We start from the raw sequence: 22485 nt of genomic DNA on the forward strand, positions 1-22485 counted from the left end.
AAACGTAGTTACTTCCTCAGGGATCAAGAGAAGACGAGTAGTCATTAGTGTCCCTCTGATGACCCTGTAGATGAAGAGGAAGCTGATTTTGTAACCTTGCATTTCATTTCTGCAGGAAACAGTCGCATCCCCTTAAATCCAGGGGGGGCGTGAGGGGGTTAGGGGACCCCCCACCACCACTCCATCGAATCAAGGCCGTAAATTCGGGAGACTCTTCAGTTCCGAGACTCTTATCTTGAATAAATGTTTGCTTCCCCTTCCCAGCCAACAATAACAGCACTTTATGGCTCACTGGGAATTTCCACAGCTGATCGGGAGTGGAGGTGGAGAGAGATGGGGGGGGTAGGAGTACGGGGCGGGGGAGAACAGGAGAAGACGTCGCTTTGGTGCGGTGTGCGGTTGCATGCGCACGGGCCAAAACCAAACTACAGGCTGCTGTTGTGATTGTGTCTGTCTGCACACCCGCCCAGGTATCAGAGGCCCGGGACAGAGCACGCCCAGCACGCCAAAAGCCCCCGAGGGTTGCGTGACTCCGGCAGGGCGCCGCTACCGCTTCCACTGATCGTTTCCTGGGAGCATGAGAGTAAACACACAGGAAGGATAATCTGCGACTCTGACTGGGAACCCCCGCACCATCTTTAAAATTACAATATTCTACATCTTAATTTACAGGGGTTTTTTTGTTTAATAATAATATTGTGTGTGTGTGGGTGTGTGTGTGGGTGTGTGTGTGGGTGTGTACTTTGTTAATCTGATCCTAAAGTTTGGGCTTCAGAAGTGCCTGTTTTCGGGGGCTGATTCTGGAATCTGCGTCCCGGCGCGCAGGGAAGAGGAAGAAAAAGCAGAGGAAGAAGTTCGCACCAGTTTTTGCCTCCAATCCAGAGGAGGTTTCAATAGCAGCGGCGCGGCAGGGGAGGGACGCACTGCCAGCACTCGGGATACCCACCAAGTCACACACACACACGCATTCTCTCTCTCCTTCTCTTTCGTCTCTCTCTCTCTCTCTCCGTCTTTCTTAGACACACACAAACACACTCCTGCCCACTGGAGACCAGTTAAATCCGCAAGAAAACTGCAAACGCGCATCAGAGCGGTCGCCTAATCCGATTGATCGGTCCAGACAAGACGCGTGAAAACTGGAGGAACTACTGGACACCGCAGAGGACAACTTGCTCTTTTGATTTTATTTCCCCCCCCCTCACTGTGAGATCGGGGTAAAAAAAAAAAATTGTTTTTTTTCCACATTTTATTTTAAGGAAGTTTTGGCCAACAAGAGGCACCATCTTTAGAGAGGTAAGGCTGATGTGAAGATTTTTATTTATTATTATTAATATTATTATTATTTGGCTTTATGTCTGATCCAGGATTATTTCCTTTATTACCAGAAAACTTTTTTTTATTTGTGAAACTTCTCTGCCGCGTCCCCCTTTTTTTTCTTTGCAGCTCTCTCTTTCTATATTTAAGATCCGAGCCGATCGGACTTCTTCTCTGGCAATGAGAGACAGAGAGCGGAGGAAAAGAAGAATGTTTTTTTTTCCTTCTTCTTTCTTTTTTTTGCGGCTTACAACTGCGGGAAGTGAAAAGTTTCAAACGCGTATGAAATCAAGCCCCGGCTCGCATGCTGTTTTAATTTGGCGTTTATCTTCGGGTTTGGCACGGCAACACACGGTGCGGAGGAGATGATGAACTTTAGAAAAATCCTCTTCGCCTTTGTGCCTGCCTCCCCTCCCCGTCGGTTGGGTTCCCATGCTCCCAGGGGTGACCCAGCACCCAATAAAAGGCGATTTATCATTACGCGCAGGACGTCTCCAAACTCCACGCGCGCTGCCTCTGACATTTGCTCCTGTCATAACTTTTTAGTATCAAAACTTTTTTGTTTCCTCCCTTTTTTCTCCCCGCCCCCCCCGCCCCCCCCAAAAAAACAAAATAAAAACAAAACAAAGTTGAATGTGTACATTTTTAGTGTCACCTTTGGGTGCTTTTGCGCACCTGTGAGAGCGCAGTCCGGGACGAAAGGAGCGCTGAAAGCGGAGCTACACTACAAAAACCGAACTGTTTCGATTTAACCAAGATATTCGGTGTATTGCCTATCATTTAGGTAGGTAGTTCTTTTGCAACCTTAACCAAGTTTTAAAATGTACTTACCAGTCCCAGTTAGTTCAATTTTAACTAATTAAGATCTTTTTATGTTCCAAATTAATTGTCATTGATAAGTCAAATAAATTTTGATTGGTGACAGTTGTTTGACTTTATGTTGACTAATTATTATTAATTTAAAAAAAAACAAAACTGTAATAATCATCAAATGACATCGAACTAAATCAAATGAAAACATCCGCACAACCGACAGCTAAAAAAACAACAGGAGAATCACATGACGGTTCTCCATCGAGAAAAAAAAACTTCCTTAACCTATCCCAAACCCTGACCTTAACCTTCCTTCATCAATACCAAGAACACCTGATTAATAACGATACAACATAAGGGCTTTACAGATGCAGAACTATGTAACTTTGCTGGTCGTTAAGAAGAAAACCTCGTCACTGTTACTTTCATGAAGTCCTCACTTGTTACGGAGAAGCAACAACTAAGGCTTACCCTCGGTGTAGGCGTAAAACATTATTAAAACCTGTTTCAATATGGTGGCATGGTGGCTTTTTCTTTCTTTTTTTTTTTACCATAGAACCGCAGATTGGAGTTCGTTGGCAATGAACCCCAGTCTGCCAATGGCTTGCTAGCTGTCAGACCTGCTAGCATGTTCAACACGACACGCAGTGGGGGTCAACGTTTTGTTCCAGCTCAAAACGTTTCTCAACCTAACCTTTTAAAGTTTTAATGCCATGTCCAAGGCGTACCCCGCCTCTCGCCCAACAACAGAAACCAACATCTTCAGTTGGCCTCAACAGTGGACATTTCTTCATAAAATAAACGTGGCTAAAGTTCCTACAGTGGGAATGAATTCTTACAATGGTGTAAAATGTTGCTCTTGCTCCGAGGAAGAACACCGCGCAACTAAAAGCTCTTATGACAATTGCTAACTTTTACGAAGACGATATATTCATTTACGTTACAACCCACATATACAGCACCACATGCGATGGGCGATGATAAATGTGATAATAAGGTAGTTAATTAGTCTCCAAAATTCTTTTTTTTTTTACAGTGAACTTCTACTTATTTTTATTTTCTTTTGTTTTACCTGCTGATGTGTTTTTGATTCATTGAAGTGATCCATTCCAGCTCTGTGACACCTTGTGTTGTTTTCCTCGTCCGGTCCATCTGAGAGCCGCTCTGTCGGGTGTTTGATGAGGGACGTGTGCACGGGGAGCTGAATAACTGTATTTAGCCGGGTGAAGACACACCGACTCCTCTTTAGCTTTCTCTGGAGAATGAATCACGAAGATGGAAAAAAAAAAAAAAAAGAAAGTGGTGGTTGGGGTTCGGTGGAGTTGGGGGTGGGGGGTTGGAGAAAAGCAGTCCTAAAATGGGAAGGTCCGCGTCGCATACCGTAACTAAACCGTGATTTGCATATGAAAACTCTGGGGCTGAAAGAATTCCACCAGTGTTGCTGCTGCTGCTGCTGCTGCTGCTGCGGTCGCTCGCGTCCTGAGAGGTGACAGGTTTCTGCTTGTGTGTGCATACAGTCTCCTTTGCTTTTCTGTCACACATCCAGAGTCAGAGCGTGCAAGTTTTTTTTCCCTCATTTCCTAGTTAAATTATTCATTATATCTCATGTGCCTCCTGACCCTCCAAACCCCACCCACCGCCACGCTCACTTTGCGAAGCCCCCTTATTATTCTCCCTCAGACCGACTGCTTTTTCCATGCGCCACCTATCTGCCCTCACACACACACACACACACACCCCTTCACACACCATCCAGAATGATGGGCAGTGGGTGGATGACTTTCCCATGAGGGGGGCATTCTGTCTTGTAATCTACAATCACCCTTGTGGCAGTCACAATGCCAGCCACATCAGTCAGACTCAGTTCCTTCTGAGTGGATACTTAAAGCCCACCCCGACCCCTGCTCAGAGTCGAGGAGGGGGGACATTCCAGGATGCGAAAACCCCAAGGTCGGACGTCGGGCCGCGCAGAGAGCAAGGAAGGAGAAGGGGCGAGAGAGCTGGAAGGAAACTGAGCTCCCCAATTTCCATGACAGCGGCGAGCGGTTCTGATCATGTGGACGCGGTTCAGAAACTCAAACTGTGAGTGATGTTGTGGATGGCGAGGCGACAGCTCCTGAGTGATGATGTAGACTTTGCGCAGAGGGTGGAACAGTGCAGTTTGATGGTTTGGATGCACTGCACTGCACACACACACACACACACACACACACACCCGCGCACACACACACCCACACACTCAAACACAAGATTAAAGTCTCTGTTCTTGGCTCCAAAGTCCCCCGCACACCACAAGTCTCTACCAAACCATTAACGAGCTGTTCTCGCTGTCCAAGAGATCCAGACCTGATTTGGTTTGGCCGGTCTCTTGCGCAGGTCCGGGTCCTGTGCAGATTTTTTTTTTCTTTTTCTCTTCTGCCTTTGACTCTTGATTTTCCTCTCTCCCTTCTTCCACTCCATCACCAATCTACCATATTGGGCGGCAATCCCCCACGTTGGCCCTGAAGTGACAGCGCTGATGGAACTATCTGCACAGCACCCACCGTAAATCTGCCCCCACAGATTTCCTTTAAGAAAACACACACAAAGAGAGAGAGGTCCCGTGTGGGCCCCCGCCAGGCATCTTGTTGGGTGGAATCCGAAATGTGTCTTTATTTGTGTAAAAATTAAACTGCCTTTTATTCCTTCCCGTTCTGTTAATGAGCTCCATGTGTCAGCAGGCAGGAAGCTTATCCATATTGACAAGGAGCTGGAAGGAAGGAGGAAAGAGGAAGGTTGGAAAAAAAGAAAAGTAATGGGAGGAAGGGGAGGCCGAGGACAGATTGGTGAGCACATGCAGCAGGGAGAATGAGCATTGGACTTTTTTCTTAGGAAATATCTAACTCATTAGACATACTGATTTGAAATTCAGACTGGATGTTGACAATAACCCAATCAATCCACACGTACAACACATTCACAAGCAAGCAACGGGCTCTCTCATAACCTTCGCAGCCTCCTTGTTGCTTACAAGCGTCAATCGAAGCCTCTGAAAGTTCCACTGAGTCCCTTAAGGGCCATAATCCAGAAGTGAACGGAATGAAATTGCTACCGCAGACCAGTCATGGGAAGCCAAAGGGATAACTGGTTGTCCGAGGTCCAATGGCCACTTGCAGAAGAGCTGGAATCAGCATCGTCTTTTCTTTTTCCCCACAAAGAGAATGAGTAGAGCGCTCAACCGCAGTGAAATCTGTACGTTTACTGTGCGAGACTCCATTGCTGAAGAAAAGGCGTGTTGAAGCCTTTGTGCTTCAACGCATTCGGATGCCGCTCACCAAGGACGCGATATTGGGGAGAAATGGCGCCGTACATCACTCCATAGACACCATGCTCACGGTGAAGTTTGGAGGAGACAGAATCGTGATATTTTCAGCGCCAGACTTCGTAGAACTGAAGGGAGTCCTGTCCTGGACTGACGTGCAGGGACAGGAATCGGTTGCCGTTTTTCCAAAATGCTCGACCTGAAATGAAGGTGCAAGAAATGGTTCCCCAATATGCAGCCAAGGAAACCCTTAACTAGCTTCAGACAAAGAAAACAAAGTTTATAGAGTGGCGCAGAAGATTAGAGTCCTCTGAACAGTCAAGATTTGAAGACAGTTGCCTGGAGGAGTGGGTCAAAAGATATGAAATCCCAGAGAGAAATTCAAGCTGTCACCATCAAGAGACGCTTTTCAACCGTACATTTAATACATTTAGGTAAACAAGTGCAACACATTTCTTTCTGTTATTCCGCCTCATCACACAAAACTTTATTTATGCTCTAATTTGGGATGATTGCTTTGTATGAGTGGTTTGCTTGGTAATAGCTTAGCGATCGTTTAGCGTTCATTTAGAATCCAATACACGAACTTTTATACTCCGGCTTTGCGCGTGATTTGATTTGTAACGTCCACAAATCAGAGCAGTTTCAAAGCTTTTCCAAGTCTTTAGAGCGGAGTGTCATTCCTCAAAGAAAGGGTGTGGAGGTCATTGGTGAACTTTTTCTTTTTTCCTGTTACTGTAGACGTTGAAAAGACTGTGTCATGGAAACAGAGAAATGATGACCAAAGTGCTGCGTTTTGTCCTTTAATCCTATTATACGGGGCCTCTTAGGCACCAGTTTGCCCATTATACACACGCAAGATGGTTTTTTTCCCCCCATCTTGAATTCCTGTTGATTCCCACAAAAAAACAAAACGAAAGCTATAAATATATAAATAAGCAGACCAAAAGCAGCGGGGAAACAAAGTTAACACGATTGCGGGTTAGTTCGTCTTAAAATGATTTGGTCTTTGAGATGGACTCAATTCTTCTGTGTTCTAATTAAACATTGCACTTTATTTCTTCCAGATGCTGCTTCCCTTTTAATGTGTTGTTTTGGTAGGTTAACTGTAGAGCACCGGAGTGTGTGTGCGTGCGTGCGTGCGTGCGCTCTGGGGGCGGGTGGACAGCAGGCTCGCACGCAGAAGCTGCCGCAGCCTGGACCGTGTTGACACTGCGACAGTCCGCGCGACTGCAGTGACCCGCCGCAGCTGCTCTGACATTCAGATGTCATCCCTCCGTGTTGTACGGCGCGCTGCGATGAAGGAGCGAGTGTTTTCGGTGCCCGTGGGAGGGGTGTCACACACGAGGAGCGCTCTGAAGACACCTATCAAATGTGCTAATGACAGGGGTGATAAAATGCTTGGAATATGAGCCGGGTGACATCAGCGCGCAGGGCCACGGCTGGCGCGGGCGGATGGGGGTCCTCGCCGTGTCTGTGTGGAATGACTGGCAGCCGAGGGCCGCAATGCGCGTACCGCCTCCCCTGCCGTCTCGGGTATTAATAGACAACGTCTTTGTTCTAACTGACGTGGTTATTATTATTTTTATTTAATTTTTTTTAAAAAGCGGAATGAGACAAGCCGAGACGATAAGGATCTCCGCTCTCTGTGTGAGTCAAACCTCAAAGTACCACTTAGGTGGTTTTTCTTTTGCTCTCTGATGTCTGGCGGTTCAACAGCGGGCTTGGCTTAGACAACAGCCAAGACCGAGACAATGACAGGACCTGTCGAGGTTTTTTTTTTTTTTTTTACCCTTGCCTGCACTTTTAGAAGACTGTAACGAAGAAATAAACAATTTTTTTCAACGGAGGTCCATCCTCATCACTTTAAATCCTCAGATTTGTATTAATCTGCCCCCGTTTACAGTGACAGTGAAAGAAACCGCAAAGAATCGAAAGGGAAAGATGTGTGTGCACGAGTGTTAAAGGGATTATTTGCTTGATGGAGAGAGAAAAGAAAAAAGAATAAAGGAAAAAACCTGCGATCAACAGGCGAGGGCGGGAGTGCTAGAGAAAGAGAGAGGGAAAGAGGTCATTAAAAGGACACCATCTCACTCGCAGTAAATGGCAGTAAAGTATCTGGCTAATCTGCCATCATTACGCTGATTAAATCCCGGGGGATTTTGGCGTTCCCATCAGCTGCAATCAATGGGGCAAAAATCAATAGACAGGCGATACGCGAGAGGCGGTTTGGCCTTGGTCAGCTGCACCTGGCCCAGATCACTGTGGACTGCGCCACCAGCATTTTTATATGGGGGTCAATAAAACTTAAACGACGTGGACCGGAGGATTTTATGTTGAGGGTTTTGTGAAATACTGCAGTGTGGTTCCCCGGGGGCACGAGGTGATGTCTTTTCCCTCTCACACGTTCCCACTTAAAGTCTAATCAATTCTCTCTCTTGGAGGAGGCCTGGGGTTCTCGTTAGCGCTCCGTTTTCGGTGATTCTCGCTGTGATTTGGGATTGTCATTTATAAACTCGTAAGAATTTTGCTCAGTAGAACTAAATTACAAAGTCATAAGTCATAAGTGATGCCAAATTGCTGCACCGAAATATTCGGAAGTCATATTGGAGATCTTTATTTATGTAAATAGCTCATTGAAAGTGAGGTTTACTCTGTAAAGTAGCCATTCATTATTTTGCTAACTGACTTTGTGCAGAACAGAAAGTTGAAATGTCTCATTTGTCTGTATGCAAACCATGAGCAGTTGTCAAATAACTTAATTTAGCTTACCTTAGCCCTAACAGCTAACAGTAGCTTCATGCATTTAGTTTTACTTTGCTAAATTGTAATATTTGGACCTTAAAGAAAGGTATATTTGTGAGAATTAAAAAAAACTATTCATAGAAAGTTGCATAAAGCACTCATTTATATGTACTAACCATAAAACTGGCACCAAGATTAGCTTGACCTAACTGTTTGATACGAATGCGTATTGACAGATAAACACGATTTCCTAGAACGGGAAAATAACAATAAAATTCAAAAGACGTGGTTTTTATGACATGTCGAAGAGCTAAACAAGAACAGCATCTATTTATTGCATTTAGCTGTGTTGTTAGTAGCTAAAGGTTAGCCGCTAATGACAGTTTTCTCACAATGCTTACAAATAATTTGGATTCTGTCTGTCACTGTTACTTTTTTTCTGTTGAGTACTTAAAATAACAACGTTAATAAGGCTCCTTCAGTAGTTTCATGATTAGTGTCTTTATTAGTGGATTCTTGTTAGCATAACAGGACTTTATTTCATTTTTAATGTACTCAGACTTCCCTTTTTCCTTTGTTGAAACTGTTGATTGATCAAACTGATTGATGACTGGGTATTAGTTGCTACGATGACATCCTCATTGTAGCGCAAGAGACAGAACAGAAAACTAAGTTCAAGAGAACAAAACATAATATTTTTGAATAAGGAGGTGCGGATGCAAAAGAGTATTTCTAAAGAGGCCATTTTTTTTTAAAGAAATGGTTTCTCCAATGAAATTAACATCTATAAATCTTGCCTAAATTTTCTAAATAATAATCCATAATGTAATTTTTTCAAAGACATATAAACAAGTAGCCTACGGACTGGGTCATAAAAACTGTGAAGTAGCCCTTTTGTTTAATGCTGAAGCTCCGAAGAAGATGGCAAGTTTAGTTCAGCTAGCGGCTAACGGTTAGCCGCTAATGACACAGTATACTCATAGTGCTTACAAATCATTTGTATCTTGTCTGTTAGCATTTCCTTTTCTCCTGAGAGCCCAAAATAAACTACAAAGAGATTTAGAAGTAGCAGAAGCTGCTCTGATGGTTTCATGACTGAAGGTCTTCATTAGTGGACTCTGTTAGCGTAACGAGGCGACTGCAGAAATATTTCCTTTTTTAAATCAAAATAAAAGCCTCAAACATACATACAGGACATCAAGCTTAAAGTACACACTTTTATTTCATTAGATAAATTAAAATCGCAAGATACAGCAAACTTCACGTTGACTAGAAATTTTGCGTTGCTTTAATATCCTGAGATCTTGTCTCTGAAATCGTTTCAACCCCACACCGGAAATTCATACTGGTTTTCCAAACATACGGTGGTTCGTGTCAAGTCAAGAAACAGTAACTTGTGATGCATGGTTCGATTCTTATAGTGGCAACGTCTTTGTGTGTTTCAGAATGAGGCAGTGTAAAGGCTGGAGCTTAGTGCTGCTGATGGTTTTGGGCCTGGGGTCGTTGGCCCAGAAGCTGCCTACGAGAGACGAAGGACTCTTTCAGATGCAGATCCGAGACAAGTCGCTGTTCCACGACTCGTCCGTCATTCCAGACGGAGCTGAGATCAGCGGCTACCTCTTCAGGGACACGCCAAAAAGGTGAGCACTCTGAAGACACCTAGTGGCAGACTGATTGACATGAACCTGGTGACCTCTTCAAGACCGAATAAAATGAGTCAGTTTCATCTTGAGGTGGCTCATTCATACTCGGCATGGAAGAAAATATCCCATTTGTGGATGGTTTCTCCCTATAAATAAGTAGGAAGATAAGATGTTTCTCTGTAACGCGATCTATCGAGTCGATGCAGAAATAAATAATAGATGAGAATGTCAGTGTGGGAGAGCAAACAAGGTCGATGGTATAATATCCCCCTGTTCTTCAGCGTCGGTGTCCTAAATGGCCTGTGCATATTGTTTGGATAACATCAGACTATAATGAATCGTAAGCGCCAGTGTTCATTTCCACAGGTACTACTTTGTGGTGGAAGAAGACAACACCCCGTTGTCTGTGACAGTGACACCTTGTGATGCTCCTCTGGAGTGGAAACTGACCCTGCAGGAGCTGCCGGAGGAGTCCAGTGGGGAAGGATCAGGTATAACTTGACATCAGACAGCAGTGGAAGAGGTTAATGACATGCCATGTGGAAATATCTCTATCCCCCATACATAATTAGCCTGCGCGGCAATGTTAGGCTTGGTGTTTTGGAGGGTTTTAATTAAGTCACACTCGTAGTGTCTAGTCTGACCACTAATGAGGCATGGGCCTGTCCCAAACTGACGTCTATAATTTCAAAAGTCGGCTGTTCTCTAGTCAGCCTTCTGAATCAAAGTCATTACGTCCTTTTGCTCAAAGCGTTTTTGGCCTTTTCCAAGCTAAATCCTACTCTTCTCTGTTCTGTCCGGCTTCCTTCTGCTATTTTTAATTTTTTTGACTCACTTCAAAACTTTGTCCATATGGAAGCTGTCCTGTGAGCACGAGAGGCCTCGCCAGACGACTAAAGCAGTGGTTTAGATTACAGAAGTGTGATGTGAGCATTTATTTGAATGTTAATGCACAAGCACCTGTTTGCGCCTCTGCCATTGTCAGATCTAATACTCTAAAATGGATAATTGGCCAGTAAACTAGTAAGTTTACACAAGCCCTGCCTCAGGAGAGAAGAATTCATCCTAAACCCAAATAATGCAGAACAATGCCAGCTGGGCTATGCTTGGGCAAAGTGTGAAACTATAATAACTGTGAAATTGAAGTTTCACACAAACAAATGTATAGTTGGTATAATACTGTTTTTGTTATATGTTTTTATACATTTTTTAATACATTAAAAAAATGTCACTTGGCCGTAACAGGTACGAAAGTCATCATATCCGTTGCTATGACACCAGTTCAAGTATCTCTGATTTTCACTAATCATCCTTGAGATATTTCTGCCACTTCACTGGAGCCCACCTGTCGTACATTCAGATTATTCAACATAATTTGGAACCGAACATAAGCTCTCAGTTGATATCAGAGGATAAACCATGAAATGAAGTCGATGGAATTACTCATAGACTGGACTATGTCAAAGCACATAGCTGAGAATTGGACACAAACAAAAAATAATCAGCAGCCCTGATTATTTGACATACCATGTCAAAAATAGCATGTCAAATAATCATGTATCTCCCTTGTGGAGATACTATAAGGAAGCATCCAGAAAGTCGGCTATAGCTAATTCACTGCACCGACCAGATCTTTACAGTACGGTGGCCGGATGGACATGGAAGCTTTAATTTTACCAAAAAGCAACACAGAACGGGTTAGACCATGATAAGCTAAATTCTCTGGTCAGACGAAACTAAAATAGAACCTCATCAACTGGCTATAAAAATTATTACTGTGATGTGGGCAACCAGACATAGGAGGCAAGTTGACAACATCCAAACATTTAGAGTGTTCAGGAAAACCTGTTTTGAAGTTGTCTGGACCTGAGAATATGGAGAGGGTTTGTCATCCAACCTGACAATGACGTCAAACACACAGAGGAGTGGTTTTATGAGCATCCCATTGGTTAATGTGTTTAAGTGGCCCAACCACAGCCCAGACTGAACTCCAGTTGAACACGGGGAGAGTTCAAACTGACTGAATCCAAGCCGAATGAGCTCAAAAGGATCTGCAGAGAGGAATCGAAAAGATTATTTTTAAACAGGTGTGCTAATCTTGGAGCGTCTTACCCAACAACAAACGTTCCAAAGCCTGGTCTTCAAGGCCAACTAGAGGTTGCAATTGTTGCCAAACGCCCTTTAAGAAAAATATCAAACCATTGATGGGAATACATAGAGAACACTGAATTACCAGTTGTGCAAAACTGTAGAATTACCCCGTTAAAAGCTAAGTAGTGGTTTTGATATACCAAATATTTGATATATGCCAAAACTCAACACACTATTAGTTTCGTGAATCTGACTTTAAAAAGGCGCTACAGCAAGAGTTAACCTTGTGAATTTTTTAATGTCTTTGGTCTTGGTGTCTCCAGGGGGAGTAGATATTTGAGCATTAATTTTTAGCACTCCACTGAGCACACTCTCTGGCTGACAAACATAATATTATGGTTTCTGGCTTAAGTTGGAGTTGGAGCTCGGACTGTCTCTCTCACATAGGAGCTACAAGGCGCCTCTTTGTGGCATAGCTTCTCTCGGACGGCCAAGTGAGTGAATGCTGGCCTGTGATCTTCGGGGATGTTTGGAATGTAAACACAACCGTGACGCGAGCGAGCCAATTATCTATAAGTTTCATCGCAATCTAACAGCAATACAGTTCTTGTAGTGAATGTTTTAATAAAGCATGAAAGATATTCTACACTTCTAATCTATATTCATGATAAACTAGCGGAGATGCAACACCACGCAAGGAGCTCATGTTGTGTGTTTGCTTTTCTTTCCAGGAGAGCCTGAACCCCTGGACCAGCAGAAACAGCAGGTGACTGTAGACGAAGGCACAGAGCTTTTCACCTACAAGGGAAACGATGTGGAGTCCTACGTGGCAACAAGCACGCCCTCTGGTCTCTACCAGCTGGAGTTGCTGTCCACTGAGAAAGACAGCAACTTCAAAGTGTACACCACCACAACTCCGGAGTCTGACCAGCCTTATCCGGAGCTGCCCTACGACCCCCGTGTTGATGTGACCGCGTTGGGTCGCACCACAGTCACGCTAGCCTGGAAGCCGACGCCGACAGGCTTTCTGATGGGCCAACCTGTCCAGTACTGTGTGGTAATTAACAAGGAGCACAACTTCAAAAGCATGTGTGCCGCTGAGGCCAAAATCAGTGCCGATGATGCTTTCATGTTGGCTCCAAAGCCCGTCAGAGACTTTAGCCCTTTTGACTTTGTGCACTTTGGCTTTGTTCCCTCTGACAATGGGTTTGGCAAGGAGAGAGGCCTTACTAGCAACAAGATTTCACGAGCATATTTAGCCAAACCCAAAGTGTCTGACATCCAGAAGGTGTGCATTGGCAACAAAAACATCTACACCGTGTCAGACCTTAAACCAGACACGCAGTACTACTTTGATGTGTTTGCCGTGAACTCGGCCACCAACACCAGCACAGCGTACGTAGGAACATTTGCTCGCACCAAAGAGGAAGCCCGTCAGAAGACCCTGGAGCTGAAGGACGGCAAAGTGTCGGATGTTTTCATCAAGAGGAAGGGCACGAAGTTTCTACGCTTTGCTCCCGTGTCTTCGCACCAGAGGGTGACGCTTTTTGTGCACTCGTGTCTGGACTCGGTCCAGGTGCAGGTGAGGCGAGATGGCAAGCTGTTGCTGTCGCAGAACGTGGAAGGGGTGCGGCAGTTCCAGTTACGGGGAAAGCCGAAAGCCAAGTACCAGATCCGCCTTCGAGGAAGCCGGAAAGGGGCCTCCACGCTGAAGGTGCTCGCCACCACGCGGCCCAGCAGCAAGCAACCCTTCCCTTCTCTACCCGAGGACACCCGCATCAAGGCCTTTGACAAGCTGCGCACCTGCTCCTCCGTCACCGTGGCCTGGCTGGGCACGCAGGACCGCAACAAGTATTGCATTTATCGAAAAGAGGTGGCTGACAGCTTCGGGGAAGAGCAGCGACGCAGGGAGCAAAATCAGTGTGCCGGGCCAGAGACCCGCAGGAAGTCCGAAAAGGTGCTGTGCAAGTACTTCCACAGCCCGAACCTGCAGAAAGCTGTGACTACAGAGACCATCACGGGTCTGGAGCCAGGCAAGACCTACCTGCTGGACGTTTATGTGGTGGGACACAGTGGCCACTCAGTAAGATACCAGAGCAAACTGGTGAAAACAAGGAAATACTGCTAAATGACTCTGCAAAGAATAAATCTATTATATAAATATATATATATTAAATAAGTTTATTTAACACTAAGTGATATTCTACTAAGAAGTGTACACAGACTGACTACTCATGCAGCTGATGGGCCCGTAGTAGAGACTCAACTGTTTGTAGAGAAAGAGAAAGATATCAACCTGTATATTTATGTTTACATTTTTATCTCGGCGCGTCCGAGAGGCCCGAAGCGTGAGCTGCTTTTCCTACCAGGCTTGTCGTCTTGACATCGAGTTGCCGCCAGGGAGGGGGGGCCGAACTAAAGCGAAAAATCACATTTCCTCCCGCGCCGGTTCCTGTGTCGCTGCATGACGTTTGCTTTCGTCCGTCACATCCTTCGGTAAGAATCACGGCGACCGGAGGAGATCCAGAGGCTTCCCGCTTTGTATAGATCTCTCAACTGCATACTCGTTTCATGTTTTAGGAGAAAATTTAAATTATTTTATACTTTGTGTCTATATTTTTGATCGTCTCTTTTTATTGATGACAGCGTCGGCTGTTCCAGATCATTTCCGGTTTTTATGTGGAAGCTGTAGTTCAAGACATTCCCTTTTTGTATCCCAGCCAGTGTTTTCCTCTAGAGCCCATCTTGTAAATGTATTCTGTTTTGTGCTGGAGATCTGCGTTGTTATCACTGTATCGCTGTGTGTGCACGTGTGTGTGTGAGTGCGTGCGCGAGTGAGTGTGTCACATGTACAGAGATGTCCTGCCAATATTCATGTACATAAAGCCTAAATATAGAACAAGTAATCCCTGTGTCACCCTGGGTGTCAAGTTCTTTTCACCAAGCAGTTAACATCGCATTCACAGCTCTGTGATGATGGAGCACACTGTGCGTTTTATTCCAGAGACCTGAAATAGCATTGCGTACTTTTCTAAATGACAGCCCGACGCTCACAATATCAGATGTAAAAATCCAAAAAGGTTTTGATAAATCATTGCCGAAAGCAAGATTTAACAAGCAGGACTTGCGTTTTCTAACAAATAAATAGCTATACTTGCAATTCAATTTGAGCTTAAATTTTTGGTTCCTTTTGAGATCTACGTGGGGCGTAGCTGCAATACAAAAACAGTGCAGCATAATGCACTGTTTTTGTATTGCATTATGCTAGAAAAAGGTATTTGAGAGATAAAGTGTTGAAAAATACCAGTGCCACGACTGGATGAGGAGACAATATGCAGTAAAATAACTTGATAAATCTTGAATATCTGGCGCTTTGATGAAGCAGAGATCAGTTTTCAACTTAAGAGCCCGTGAGTGATGCCAATAATAAAAAAAAGGACTTCCAAGATGTTAAAACAGCTCAGAAAGTTAATTAAAAGCACTTTTTGAAACAATCTTTAGACCATTTGCAGTAGATGAATATCCACCCATCCATTATCTACGCCCAAGTGTCCTAGCAGGTCGTAGGTGTGCTGGTGTCTATCTCCAGCAGTCATCGGGTGAGAGGTGGGGTAGGCCCTGCCCAGGTCAACACTCACAGGACAAACTACCATGCATCCAATAGATGAATATTTCCAAAGAAATTTACTGACCTTGTTCTTTACAAAATGACATAGATTTCAGAGTAATGGAATTTTATCCAGAGAGGCATCCAACATGACCCATCATTCATCCAACATGACCCATCATCCAACATGACCCATCATTCATCCAACATGACCCATCATCCAACATGACCCATCATTCATCCAACATGACCCATCATCCAACATGACCCATCATCCAACATGACCCATCATACGGTGGACGTTGAAATGCGACCTGCTGATATCGATTTAAACAAATCCTGATTTCCTTTGAGACTGAATCCAACAGAAACATACAGATTTACAAAACTACTGCCATTTATGGATCAAAGCATACATTAAAGGGGATGTATTATGCAAATATCACATTTTGAATGTTCTTCCATTTGGGTTTCTTCTGCTTCTAAAAACAACCCAAGTGCTTAAAAAAACACCCGGGCGTCTTTCTGTTTTTTTTGGCAATACGTTCATGTTTTTTGGCGTATTGAAAATGAGCCATATCAAAAACCTCCGGAATGCAACGTCACAAATCAACAGGCACTGCCCCTCGCTTAACAACCCTAGGGAAGCCCAGTCGTTACCTAGCAACCCACACTGAGCTCCAGGACCTTTCGTCAGCTGGTTTGTATGTGCTGCACAATGGCTGCTGGAAAAGACCAGTGTTTTGTTGTTGACTTTCAGAAACCACTTGCTGGATTCTTGCTGGTTGTGCAGGAGGCAGTACTTCTGCTTTCAAAGATGTAGGGGTCGCATAATTGCGCATCTGTTTGCGGTCATTTTCACGTGCGAGGGTAAATGATAGGAGGCGTGGGTAGCAGAAGCTTATTTGAATTTAAAGTGACAAGATGCCCTAAAACAGATCATTCTGAATGAAGCTCAAAATAGGCATAACTGAGCAGGACTGAGCATTATGCAAGAATGATTTTATGCAAAGTGGAATGAATATGTTTTGTGTAGCCCACAGTCCTATCCTAACCTGTCCAAGGAAGGGTAACAATTCGCTTGAACAGGGGCCTGTTACGTTTTAATAATATTTACTAACTTCCATAACCTTATTTTTATTGAACTCAACATTTACACATCAAAGTAAATGCTTTTATTGAGGTCCAGAAATAATTAATGAATTGAAAAAAATAAATTAAAATTACATTTTCCCGTATTTGACCAACCTATCAATTGGAGCTAATCAAGAAAAATTTGGTTGTTTTCAATGGCTTCTATCTAACACATTGTTACTCTGCAGTCAGCTAGCATCATTTGCTTTCTTAAATCATACATAACTTTAAAAAACACACAAAAGAACTAGTACATCATGCCATAAGAAGAGGCCACAACAGCCACAGGGAAAAGCAATCCACTCCCAGGTTTGATTTACTTTTCAACAAACTTGCTGTGATTTGCACACATTTCCGCTACAGGGAAACGAGCCACGACTGATAGTGGTTCACTTACTTGTTTCACAGAAACTCACCACAAAAAATACAAACTGATCCTTTACAGCTGCAGTTGGTAACTTCTATTATTATTATTATTATTACATATTTGTTAAAACTATCGCCATGTCGTGACAGTAGGACACAGATAATCTGAGAAAAGGTCAAGCTTCTCCACTTGCTCCAAAAAACAAAGAATCAGAGCCAGGAGGAGCATCTCAGCGCTGTCAATCGACCTGCTAAATTTGCTAATGGCAGAGAAACAACTTAACATGGCAGGAAAACCGTTTATCCCCGGTCATCGGTGGTTATGCTAACTAGCTACTACAGCCATGGACAGAGAGAAAGCGAGGGAGGGGCAGCGCTAAAACCTGCCTCCTGGCTCTGATTGGTTGTTTCTAGTTAGCGCTGAGAAAGCAGAAGAGCTCGATGTTTTTCACAGATTATACTGTCATACTAAAGTGTCACAACATAGTGACAGTTCCAACAAATATGTATTACATACTGCGGTTTTCATAAGCTCTACCTCTATGTTGCTTTTAAGCGCAGATGCTAGCTGTGGTGTCCTTTTCCGCTAAATTTGCAAAGCATCCTTTAAACTAAAACGATACATTGATGTACAATAGGATATATACAATGCAAGGAACCATAGTCAAATATATAAATCCTTAATTCCATAAAAATATCATAAGTCGGTCAGCTCTTTCATGCGCTGCAGTGATTACTCCTATAGTGGTGACATGCCCCTGCATGTCTGTCTCCGCTCCTTGTCCAAACCCATCTACACACACATATATACAAAACCCATGCATCAAAGTCCGGCTCTCGTTACTACAGGAAGGATAAACACAGGGAACACTGTAGATGTAGGCGCTCACGTGGAGGCTCGCCAGTGGATTTCCTGCAGCACGTTGGTTGCCTCCCTCCTCTCGGGCCGAACTAAAAGCGGGACATTTCTAAAAGCTTCACAGCTGATATCCTTCACACATGCAGGGGAAAGCATTTGAGCAGAGCTGGCCGGCTTTATTAGCAGGATACCCATAACTCCCACAGCTCTCTGAAAGCCCCTCCGCATTATTCCAGGGCAACGACAGGTTAATGGAAGCCAGGTGGGGCCTCCGCGCATTTCCTGCAACCAGGAGCCCCCGTGACTGACAGCAAACTGTGGCGGTAAATTGGGAGCGCAGCTACCCAAAATCAGAGTCAGGATGGAAACATGGCCGCTTTTTTGAGAAATAGCTGCTTTTCTTGGCCGCGTCGGACAAGAGTGAGCTTTTCCATCCGCCGCAGACGGCGCTGTACGTGTGGATATGTGGACTAATGTGGGCCTGACCTTCCTCTTCGGAGGACTCAGTTCAAATGTGTCCAACTCTGGATTAGACAGACTGCTATTCAAATTTAAAGCTTGTTTTTTTTCTTTAAAGCTCACGAAGTACAAATTAGTAGAATCTGCAGAATCTGGATCCTTGACTACATTCCTAGATTTACTTTGAACTTAAATACTTTATAGAAATAAATCTTTTTATTTTATTTTTTCTTAAGTTACCTTAGTGTATGTCCGAACAACTTTTGTGATCTAATTACAGGGTCTGTTCTGTTTTCAATAAACATACGAACAGACTTCCTGGTGTCACACATGTTGGAACTTTAGCAGCAGGATCAATTTTCAAAGTGCTTGACAAAGATAGTGAAGCAGTGTGTAATTATGAGAAGGGTTAAGATTTATGTGTGTTTAAGTAGACTATTTTTCATCTGACTTCCATGTTAGCAGCAGATATTAACAGTCCCACTGTGGTGCAAAATGTTCCTTCGTGGAGGAACACGAAGTTATCATGTTCCTCCACAAAGTTATCCTGATTAAAACTGAGGGATGTGTATCTCTTGCTGCTTTCCCACTGACTATATAACGGCACAATTTGACATTTTGGAATATGTTGCTTAATTGAAACATGGCCATTTTGAAAAAAACAATGTTTTTGATAAAAAGGTTTGCTGTTAGGAGGAGGTGCTTTTATTTTCCGTTTTGAAATTGGTTTATTTTTCAAAACTGAAACGTAAACACTTGTTTTTGCATTACATAAGTCACATGATCAACAACCGGTTGTTGCTACTGGCACAAACCACGAAGAAGACAACAGGAAGTAGTAGGAGGATCATGGCATGTTTTTTTAATGACTTATCACACGAGCACACTTATTTACATGCGATTTTAATTGCATTCCTGTTTCTTCGACATTAGGGGACTACTGACAAAGCTTTGTGCATATTTCTAATGGAAATGGAGCTATTCTGCCAGATTAGCTGTTACTCCTCTCTAGTTCCTCCAATGGGAAAAACCTTTAGGTTTTGCTACATGATGTCAGTGGTGGAGAAGCATTAAAGATGGAAATTACGTTCTGGGTCTTGCAGGTGTTTAGACATGATCCTACCTAGTGGACTGATACAAGCAGAAGGCTCAACCCACAAAACGCCACACAGAAATACGGATGTTCCACTAAACAACAGAATTATTCTCTAAATTAGCATTAGCTTACATAGCATCAGTTTACATAGCATTATATCCCACTAACATGAACGCTTTCAGTTTGTGTTTTTTGAAGTAGTTATAATTGGCTAAAACAGAAAGCGTCTTGACTAGTTCTAGTGAAGGTTTGACTGAACAAGAGAATAATTGTCTGCATTAGAATTAGCTTATATAGCATTACTTTCAACTAACACGAACAGTTTGAGTTGTTTGAAATAGCTAAAACAGAATATATCTTGACTAGTTCTTCACTAGTCTGTGGAATTTATTCACATGAACAACCTCCTTATGATACGACATCTTGCTACCTGAGGATGCTAACTTCACGAAACTTCACAGCCTACCTGAGCATCGCTGCTGCTCATGTCCGTCTGTTCACGACCGTAACAAATTCATCTCCCGATGGCTGCTCCCTGCAGGATAAAGCACCACGTAACAAAGCTCAGAGTCTCTCACGCTGGTTTCACTGGTTCGCTGTACTCCAGTGACATGACAGCCACCAGATCTTAATCCAACAGAGAACCTTTAGATCTGGTAAAACAGGGAGGTTGCGTCATCGATGTGCAGCCAAGAAATAAAGCCAGCACACAAATAAAGGAGCACTTTTAAAGATCTGTTTCTTTCCAAATATTTAGACTGAGTTAGGGCTAACGTAGCAGAAAATCTCTGCTTTGCGAAATGTATGCGTTAGTGCAGCCAGAGAGCCCAAGGTCACCCACTCGCTCTATTTAAAGAGCATTTGCACTTTGGCATTTGTGAGTGTGTTTTGTGTACATGAACATAAAATGCACTTGCGGCTCAACTGAGAGCTGAGCGATGCTTTCGAGCGCAAGTTGTGAAAAGAGGGCAAGGAACAGACAGACACACTGGGACAGAGCTAAGTAAATCTCCTGGGTCAGACCCGCACTGTCGGACTGATTGGGTGACTGGCATTGAAGGAGAAGGTGAATTAGAGGGGATTTGAAATAAAAATAACATTAATCAGCAATCAAATTGGTTTAAATTGGTGCAGCTAAAGTGTGAAAACCGATCATGAGCTTATAAATTTTGAACATCCACACAAATAGGAAGCATGAGGAGAGCAAAACTGAAATGATTTCACTTCAACTTCTCTGGGAGATAGATTAATTACTGAAGTATCAAGTCCAACCCAGTTTTCGACTCCACTCAGCCCTGATTTTAGAGGTTTCAGCTAAAAAAAGAAAAAAAGAAATCCGAGGCTTCCTTCCAAACCAGTGCTGACCAAGAGCTCCATTCCCAGGAAGGGTGGAGAGGCACCAGTGGCCCTGGGGCATTGCTCATCACTGCTGATTACCATTGAGATAATTCATGCAGTTCACAAAAAAAAAAAAACGACTGACTTCACAAGTGGAACTTTCATTCGGTTCTGCTGCATATTAAAATGCAAGGTCGGTTTTATATTTACGCCGTTTTATCACCGTAACCAAATAATCCTGTACACATGAGAAAAATTAAGGGATAAGAACATGGTTGGGGTTCAGAGATGTCTGCACATAAATGGGATTTCAGATTGTGTGTGTGGGTGTGTGTGTGTGTCCACTTACTGCCACCGCTCTCTCTCGCCTGATCTGCCCAGGGGGTGGTCCCCCCCTCTGCTCTCTTGTGCTGGTGAAATCACATCTAAGTGCTTGTAATTTCTCATGCTTCATCAGTACTGTAATTTCAAAGGGCTCCCTCTGAAGACCCTCCTTGCAGCGGCGACCTGAGGTTGTCAAATGAAAACATCGTTTATCCAGTGGCCTCGAAGCTTCAGGAAATGGTTTGCCGGCTATCCAGCGGCAGCAGCCTTGAAAAAGGGAGCTGCGGTGAGGGTTTCTGAAACATGAAACAAAAGGTGGTCTGGCCCTTCAATCTACAGTATCAGGTTTGGGAGATTTCAGAAGAATGCACAGATCCATTTGGAAAAATCTCGTATGAAACCACTTGTATGTTGGCCAAAGTGAGGTTTTCCCTCAGTGAAAATATTTACTTTGAAAAAAAAGAAAGAAAAGAAGAAGTCCCGACTATTTATTTCAGCGCAGTTCATTCCTCTGCTGTGTCCTAAACCAATGCGTTTTTTTAAAATTTATTTATTGTTTATTTTTTTGCAGTTCCTGGTCCTCTGAGACGCTTACAGCTTAGCCACCGAGTGGCTCGGTTCCAGCGTTCGATTGGTTCGGGTTCAAATTCGACGAGGTGGTATTCAAAACCTCTTTGGAATTAGCTACACGTTGAGCCAAACCTTAATAAACTACATGAAATACATGTCGGTTAATCAAAATTCTTTATTATTAATAAAAAAAACCCCAATAGTTTTAAAAATGTTTTTCTTACTAAACCTTAATTTAACCACATAAAAACCCATTGAGATCAAGACCTCTTTCACAAGGGCAAACTGGCATTATTAGCACACGCCATAAAAGGCAAACAAGTAAACAAAGATAACAAAAATAGACATTAGAAATATATAAAACGTGAACAATTTCACAATAAAGGGCAGCAGCTGCAACCAGTATGGCTTGCAAAAGCATAAAACTGCAGCTCTGACACATTTATTATTCGTGGAAAGTGAAAAATTAGTCAGACCCATTAAGTCCCCTTCACAACAGACAAGACAAGGCCAAAATATCCCAATTCAGGTAGAATGCGAACTTGTTCCCTTAGCAGATTATTTCACTCATAACATTTTCCCCGTAAGTGAAATAATCTGCCAATGTAATTAGTACTTTTCAGTCAATATTAGGAAATCTTTCATTTAAAACACCTATTTGTTGCCGAAAAGTAATCTTTGTCTTATTTCACGCGCACTAAGATATTTGCACTAGAAAATCGATCAAAATTTCTCGGTATGAGTTTGTGTTTTTTGCAGCGCGGCAAGGATCTCCCTGTGGGATCTTCTCCGTCTTGTTGTGCAGGTGTTACATATCAGCGGTGG

At 43.4% G+C, this 22485-nt stretch overlaps 1 protein-coding gene across 1 annotated transcript; it reads left to right on the forward strand.

Annotated features, from left to right (window-relative positions):
• Positions 1-466: 466 nt before the first annotated feature.
• ndnf (neuron-derived neurotrophic factor) lies at positions 467-14824 on the forward strand. The gene is made up of 4 exons (XM_032572778.1): positions 467-1293; positions 9619-9813; positions 10183-10307; positions 12639-14824. Exons 2-4 carry the CDS (start codon positions 9620-9622, stop codon positions 14033-14035), a joined length of 1716 nt encoding a protein of 571 aa, XP_032428669.1. The 5' UTR covers positions 467-1293; position 9619; the 3' UTR covers positions 14036-14824.
• The last annotated feature ends 7661 nt before the right edge of the window (positions 14825-22485 follow it).

This window comes from Xiphophorus hellerii, chromosome 9, assembly GCF_003331165.1.
Source record: "Xiphophorus hellerii strain 12219 chromosome 9, Xiphophorus_hellerii-4.1, whole genome shotgun sequence".
Classification (NCBI taxonomy): Eukaryota; Metazoa; Chordata; class Actinopteri; order Cyprinodontiformes; family Poeciliidae; genus Xiphophorus; species Xiphophorus hellerii.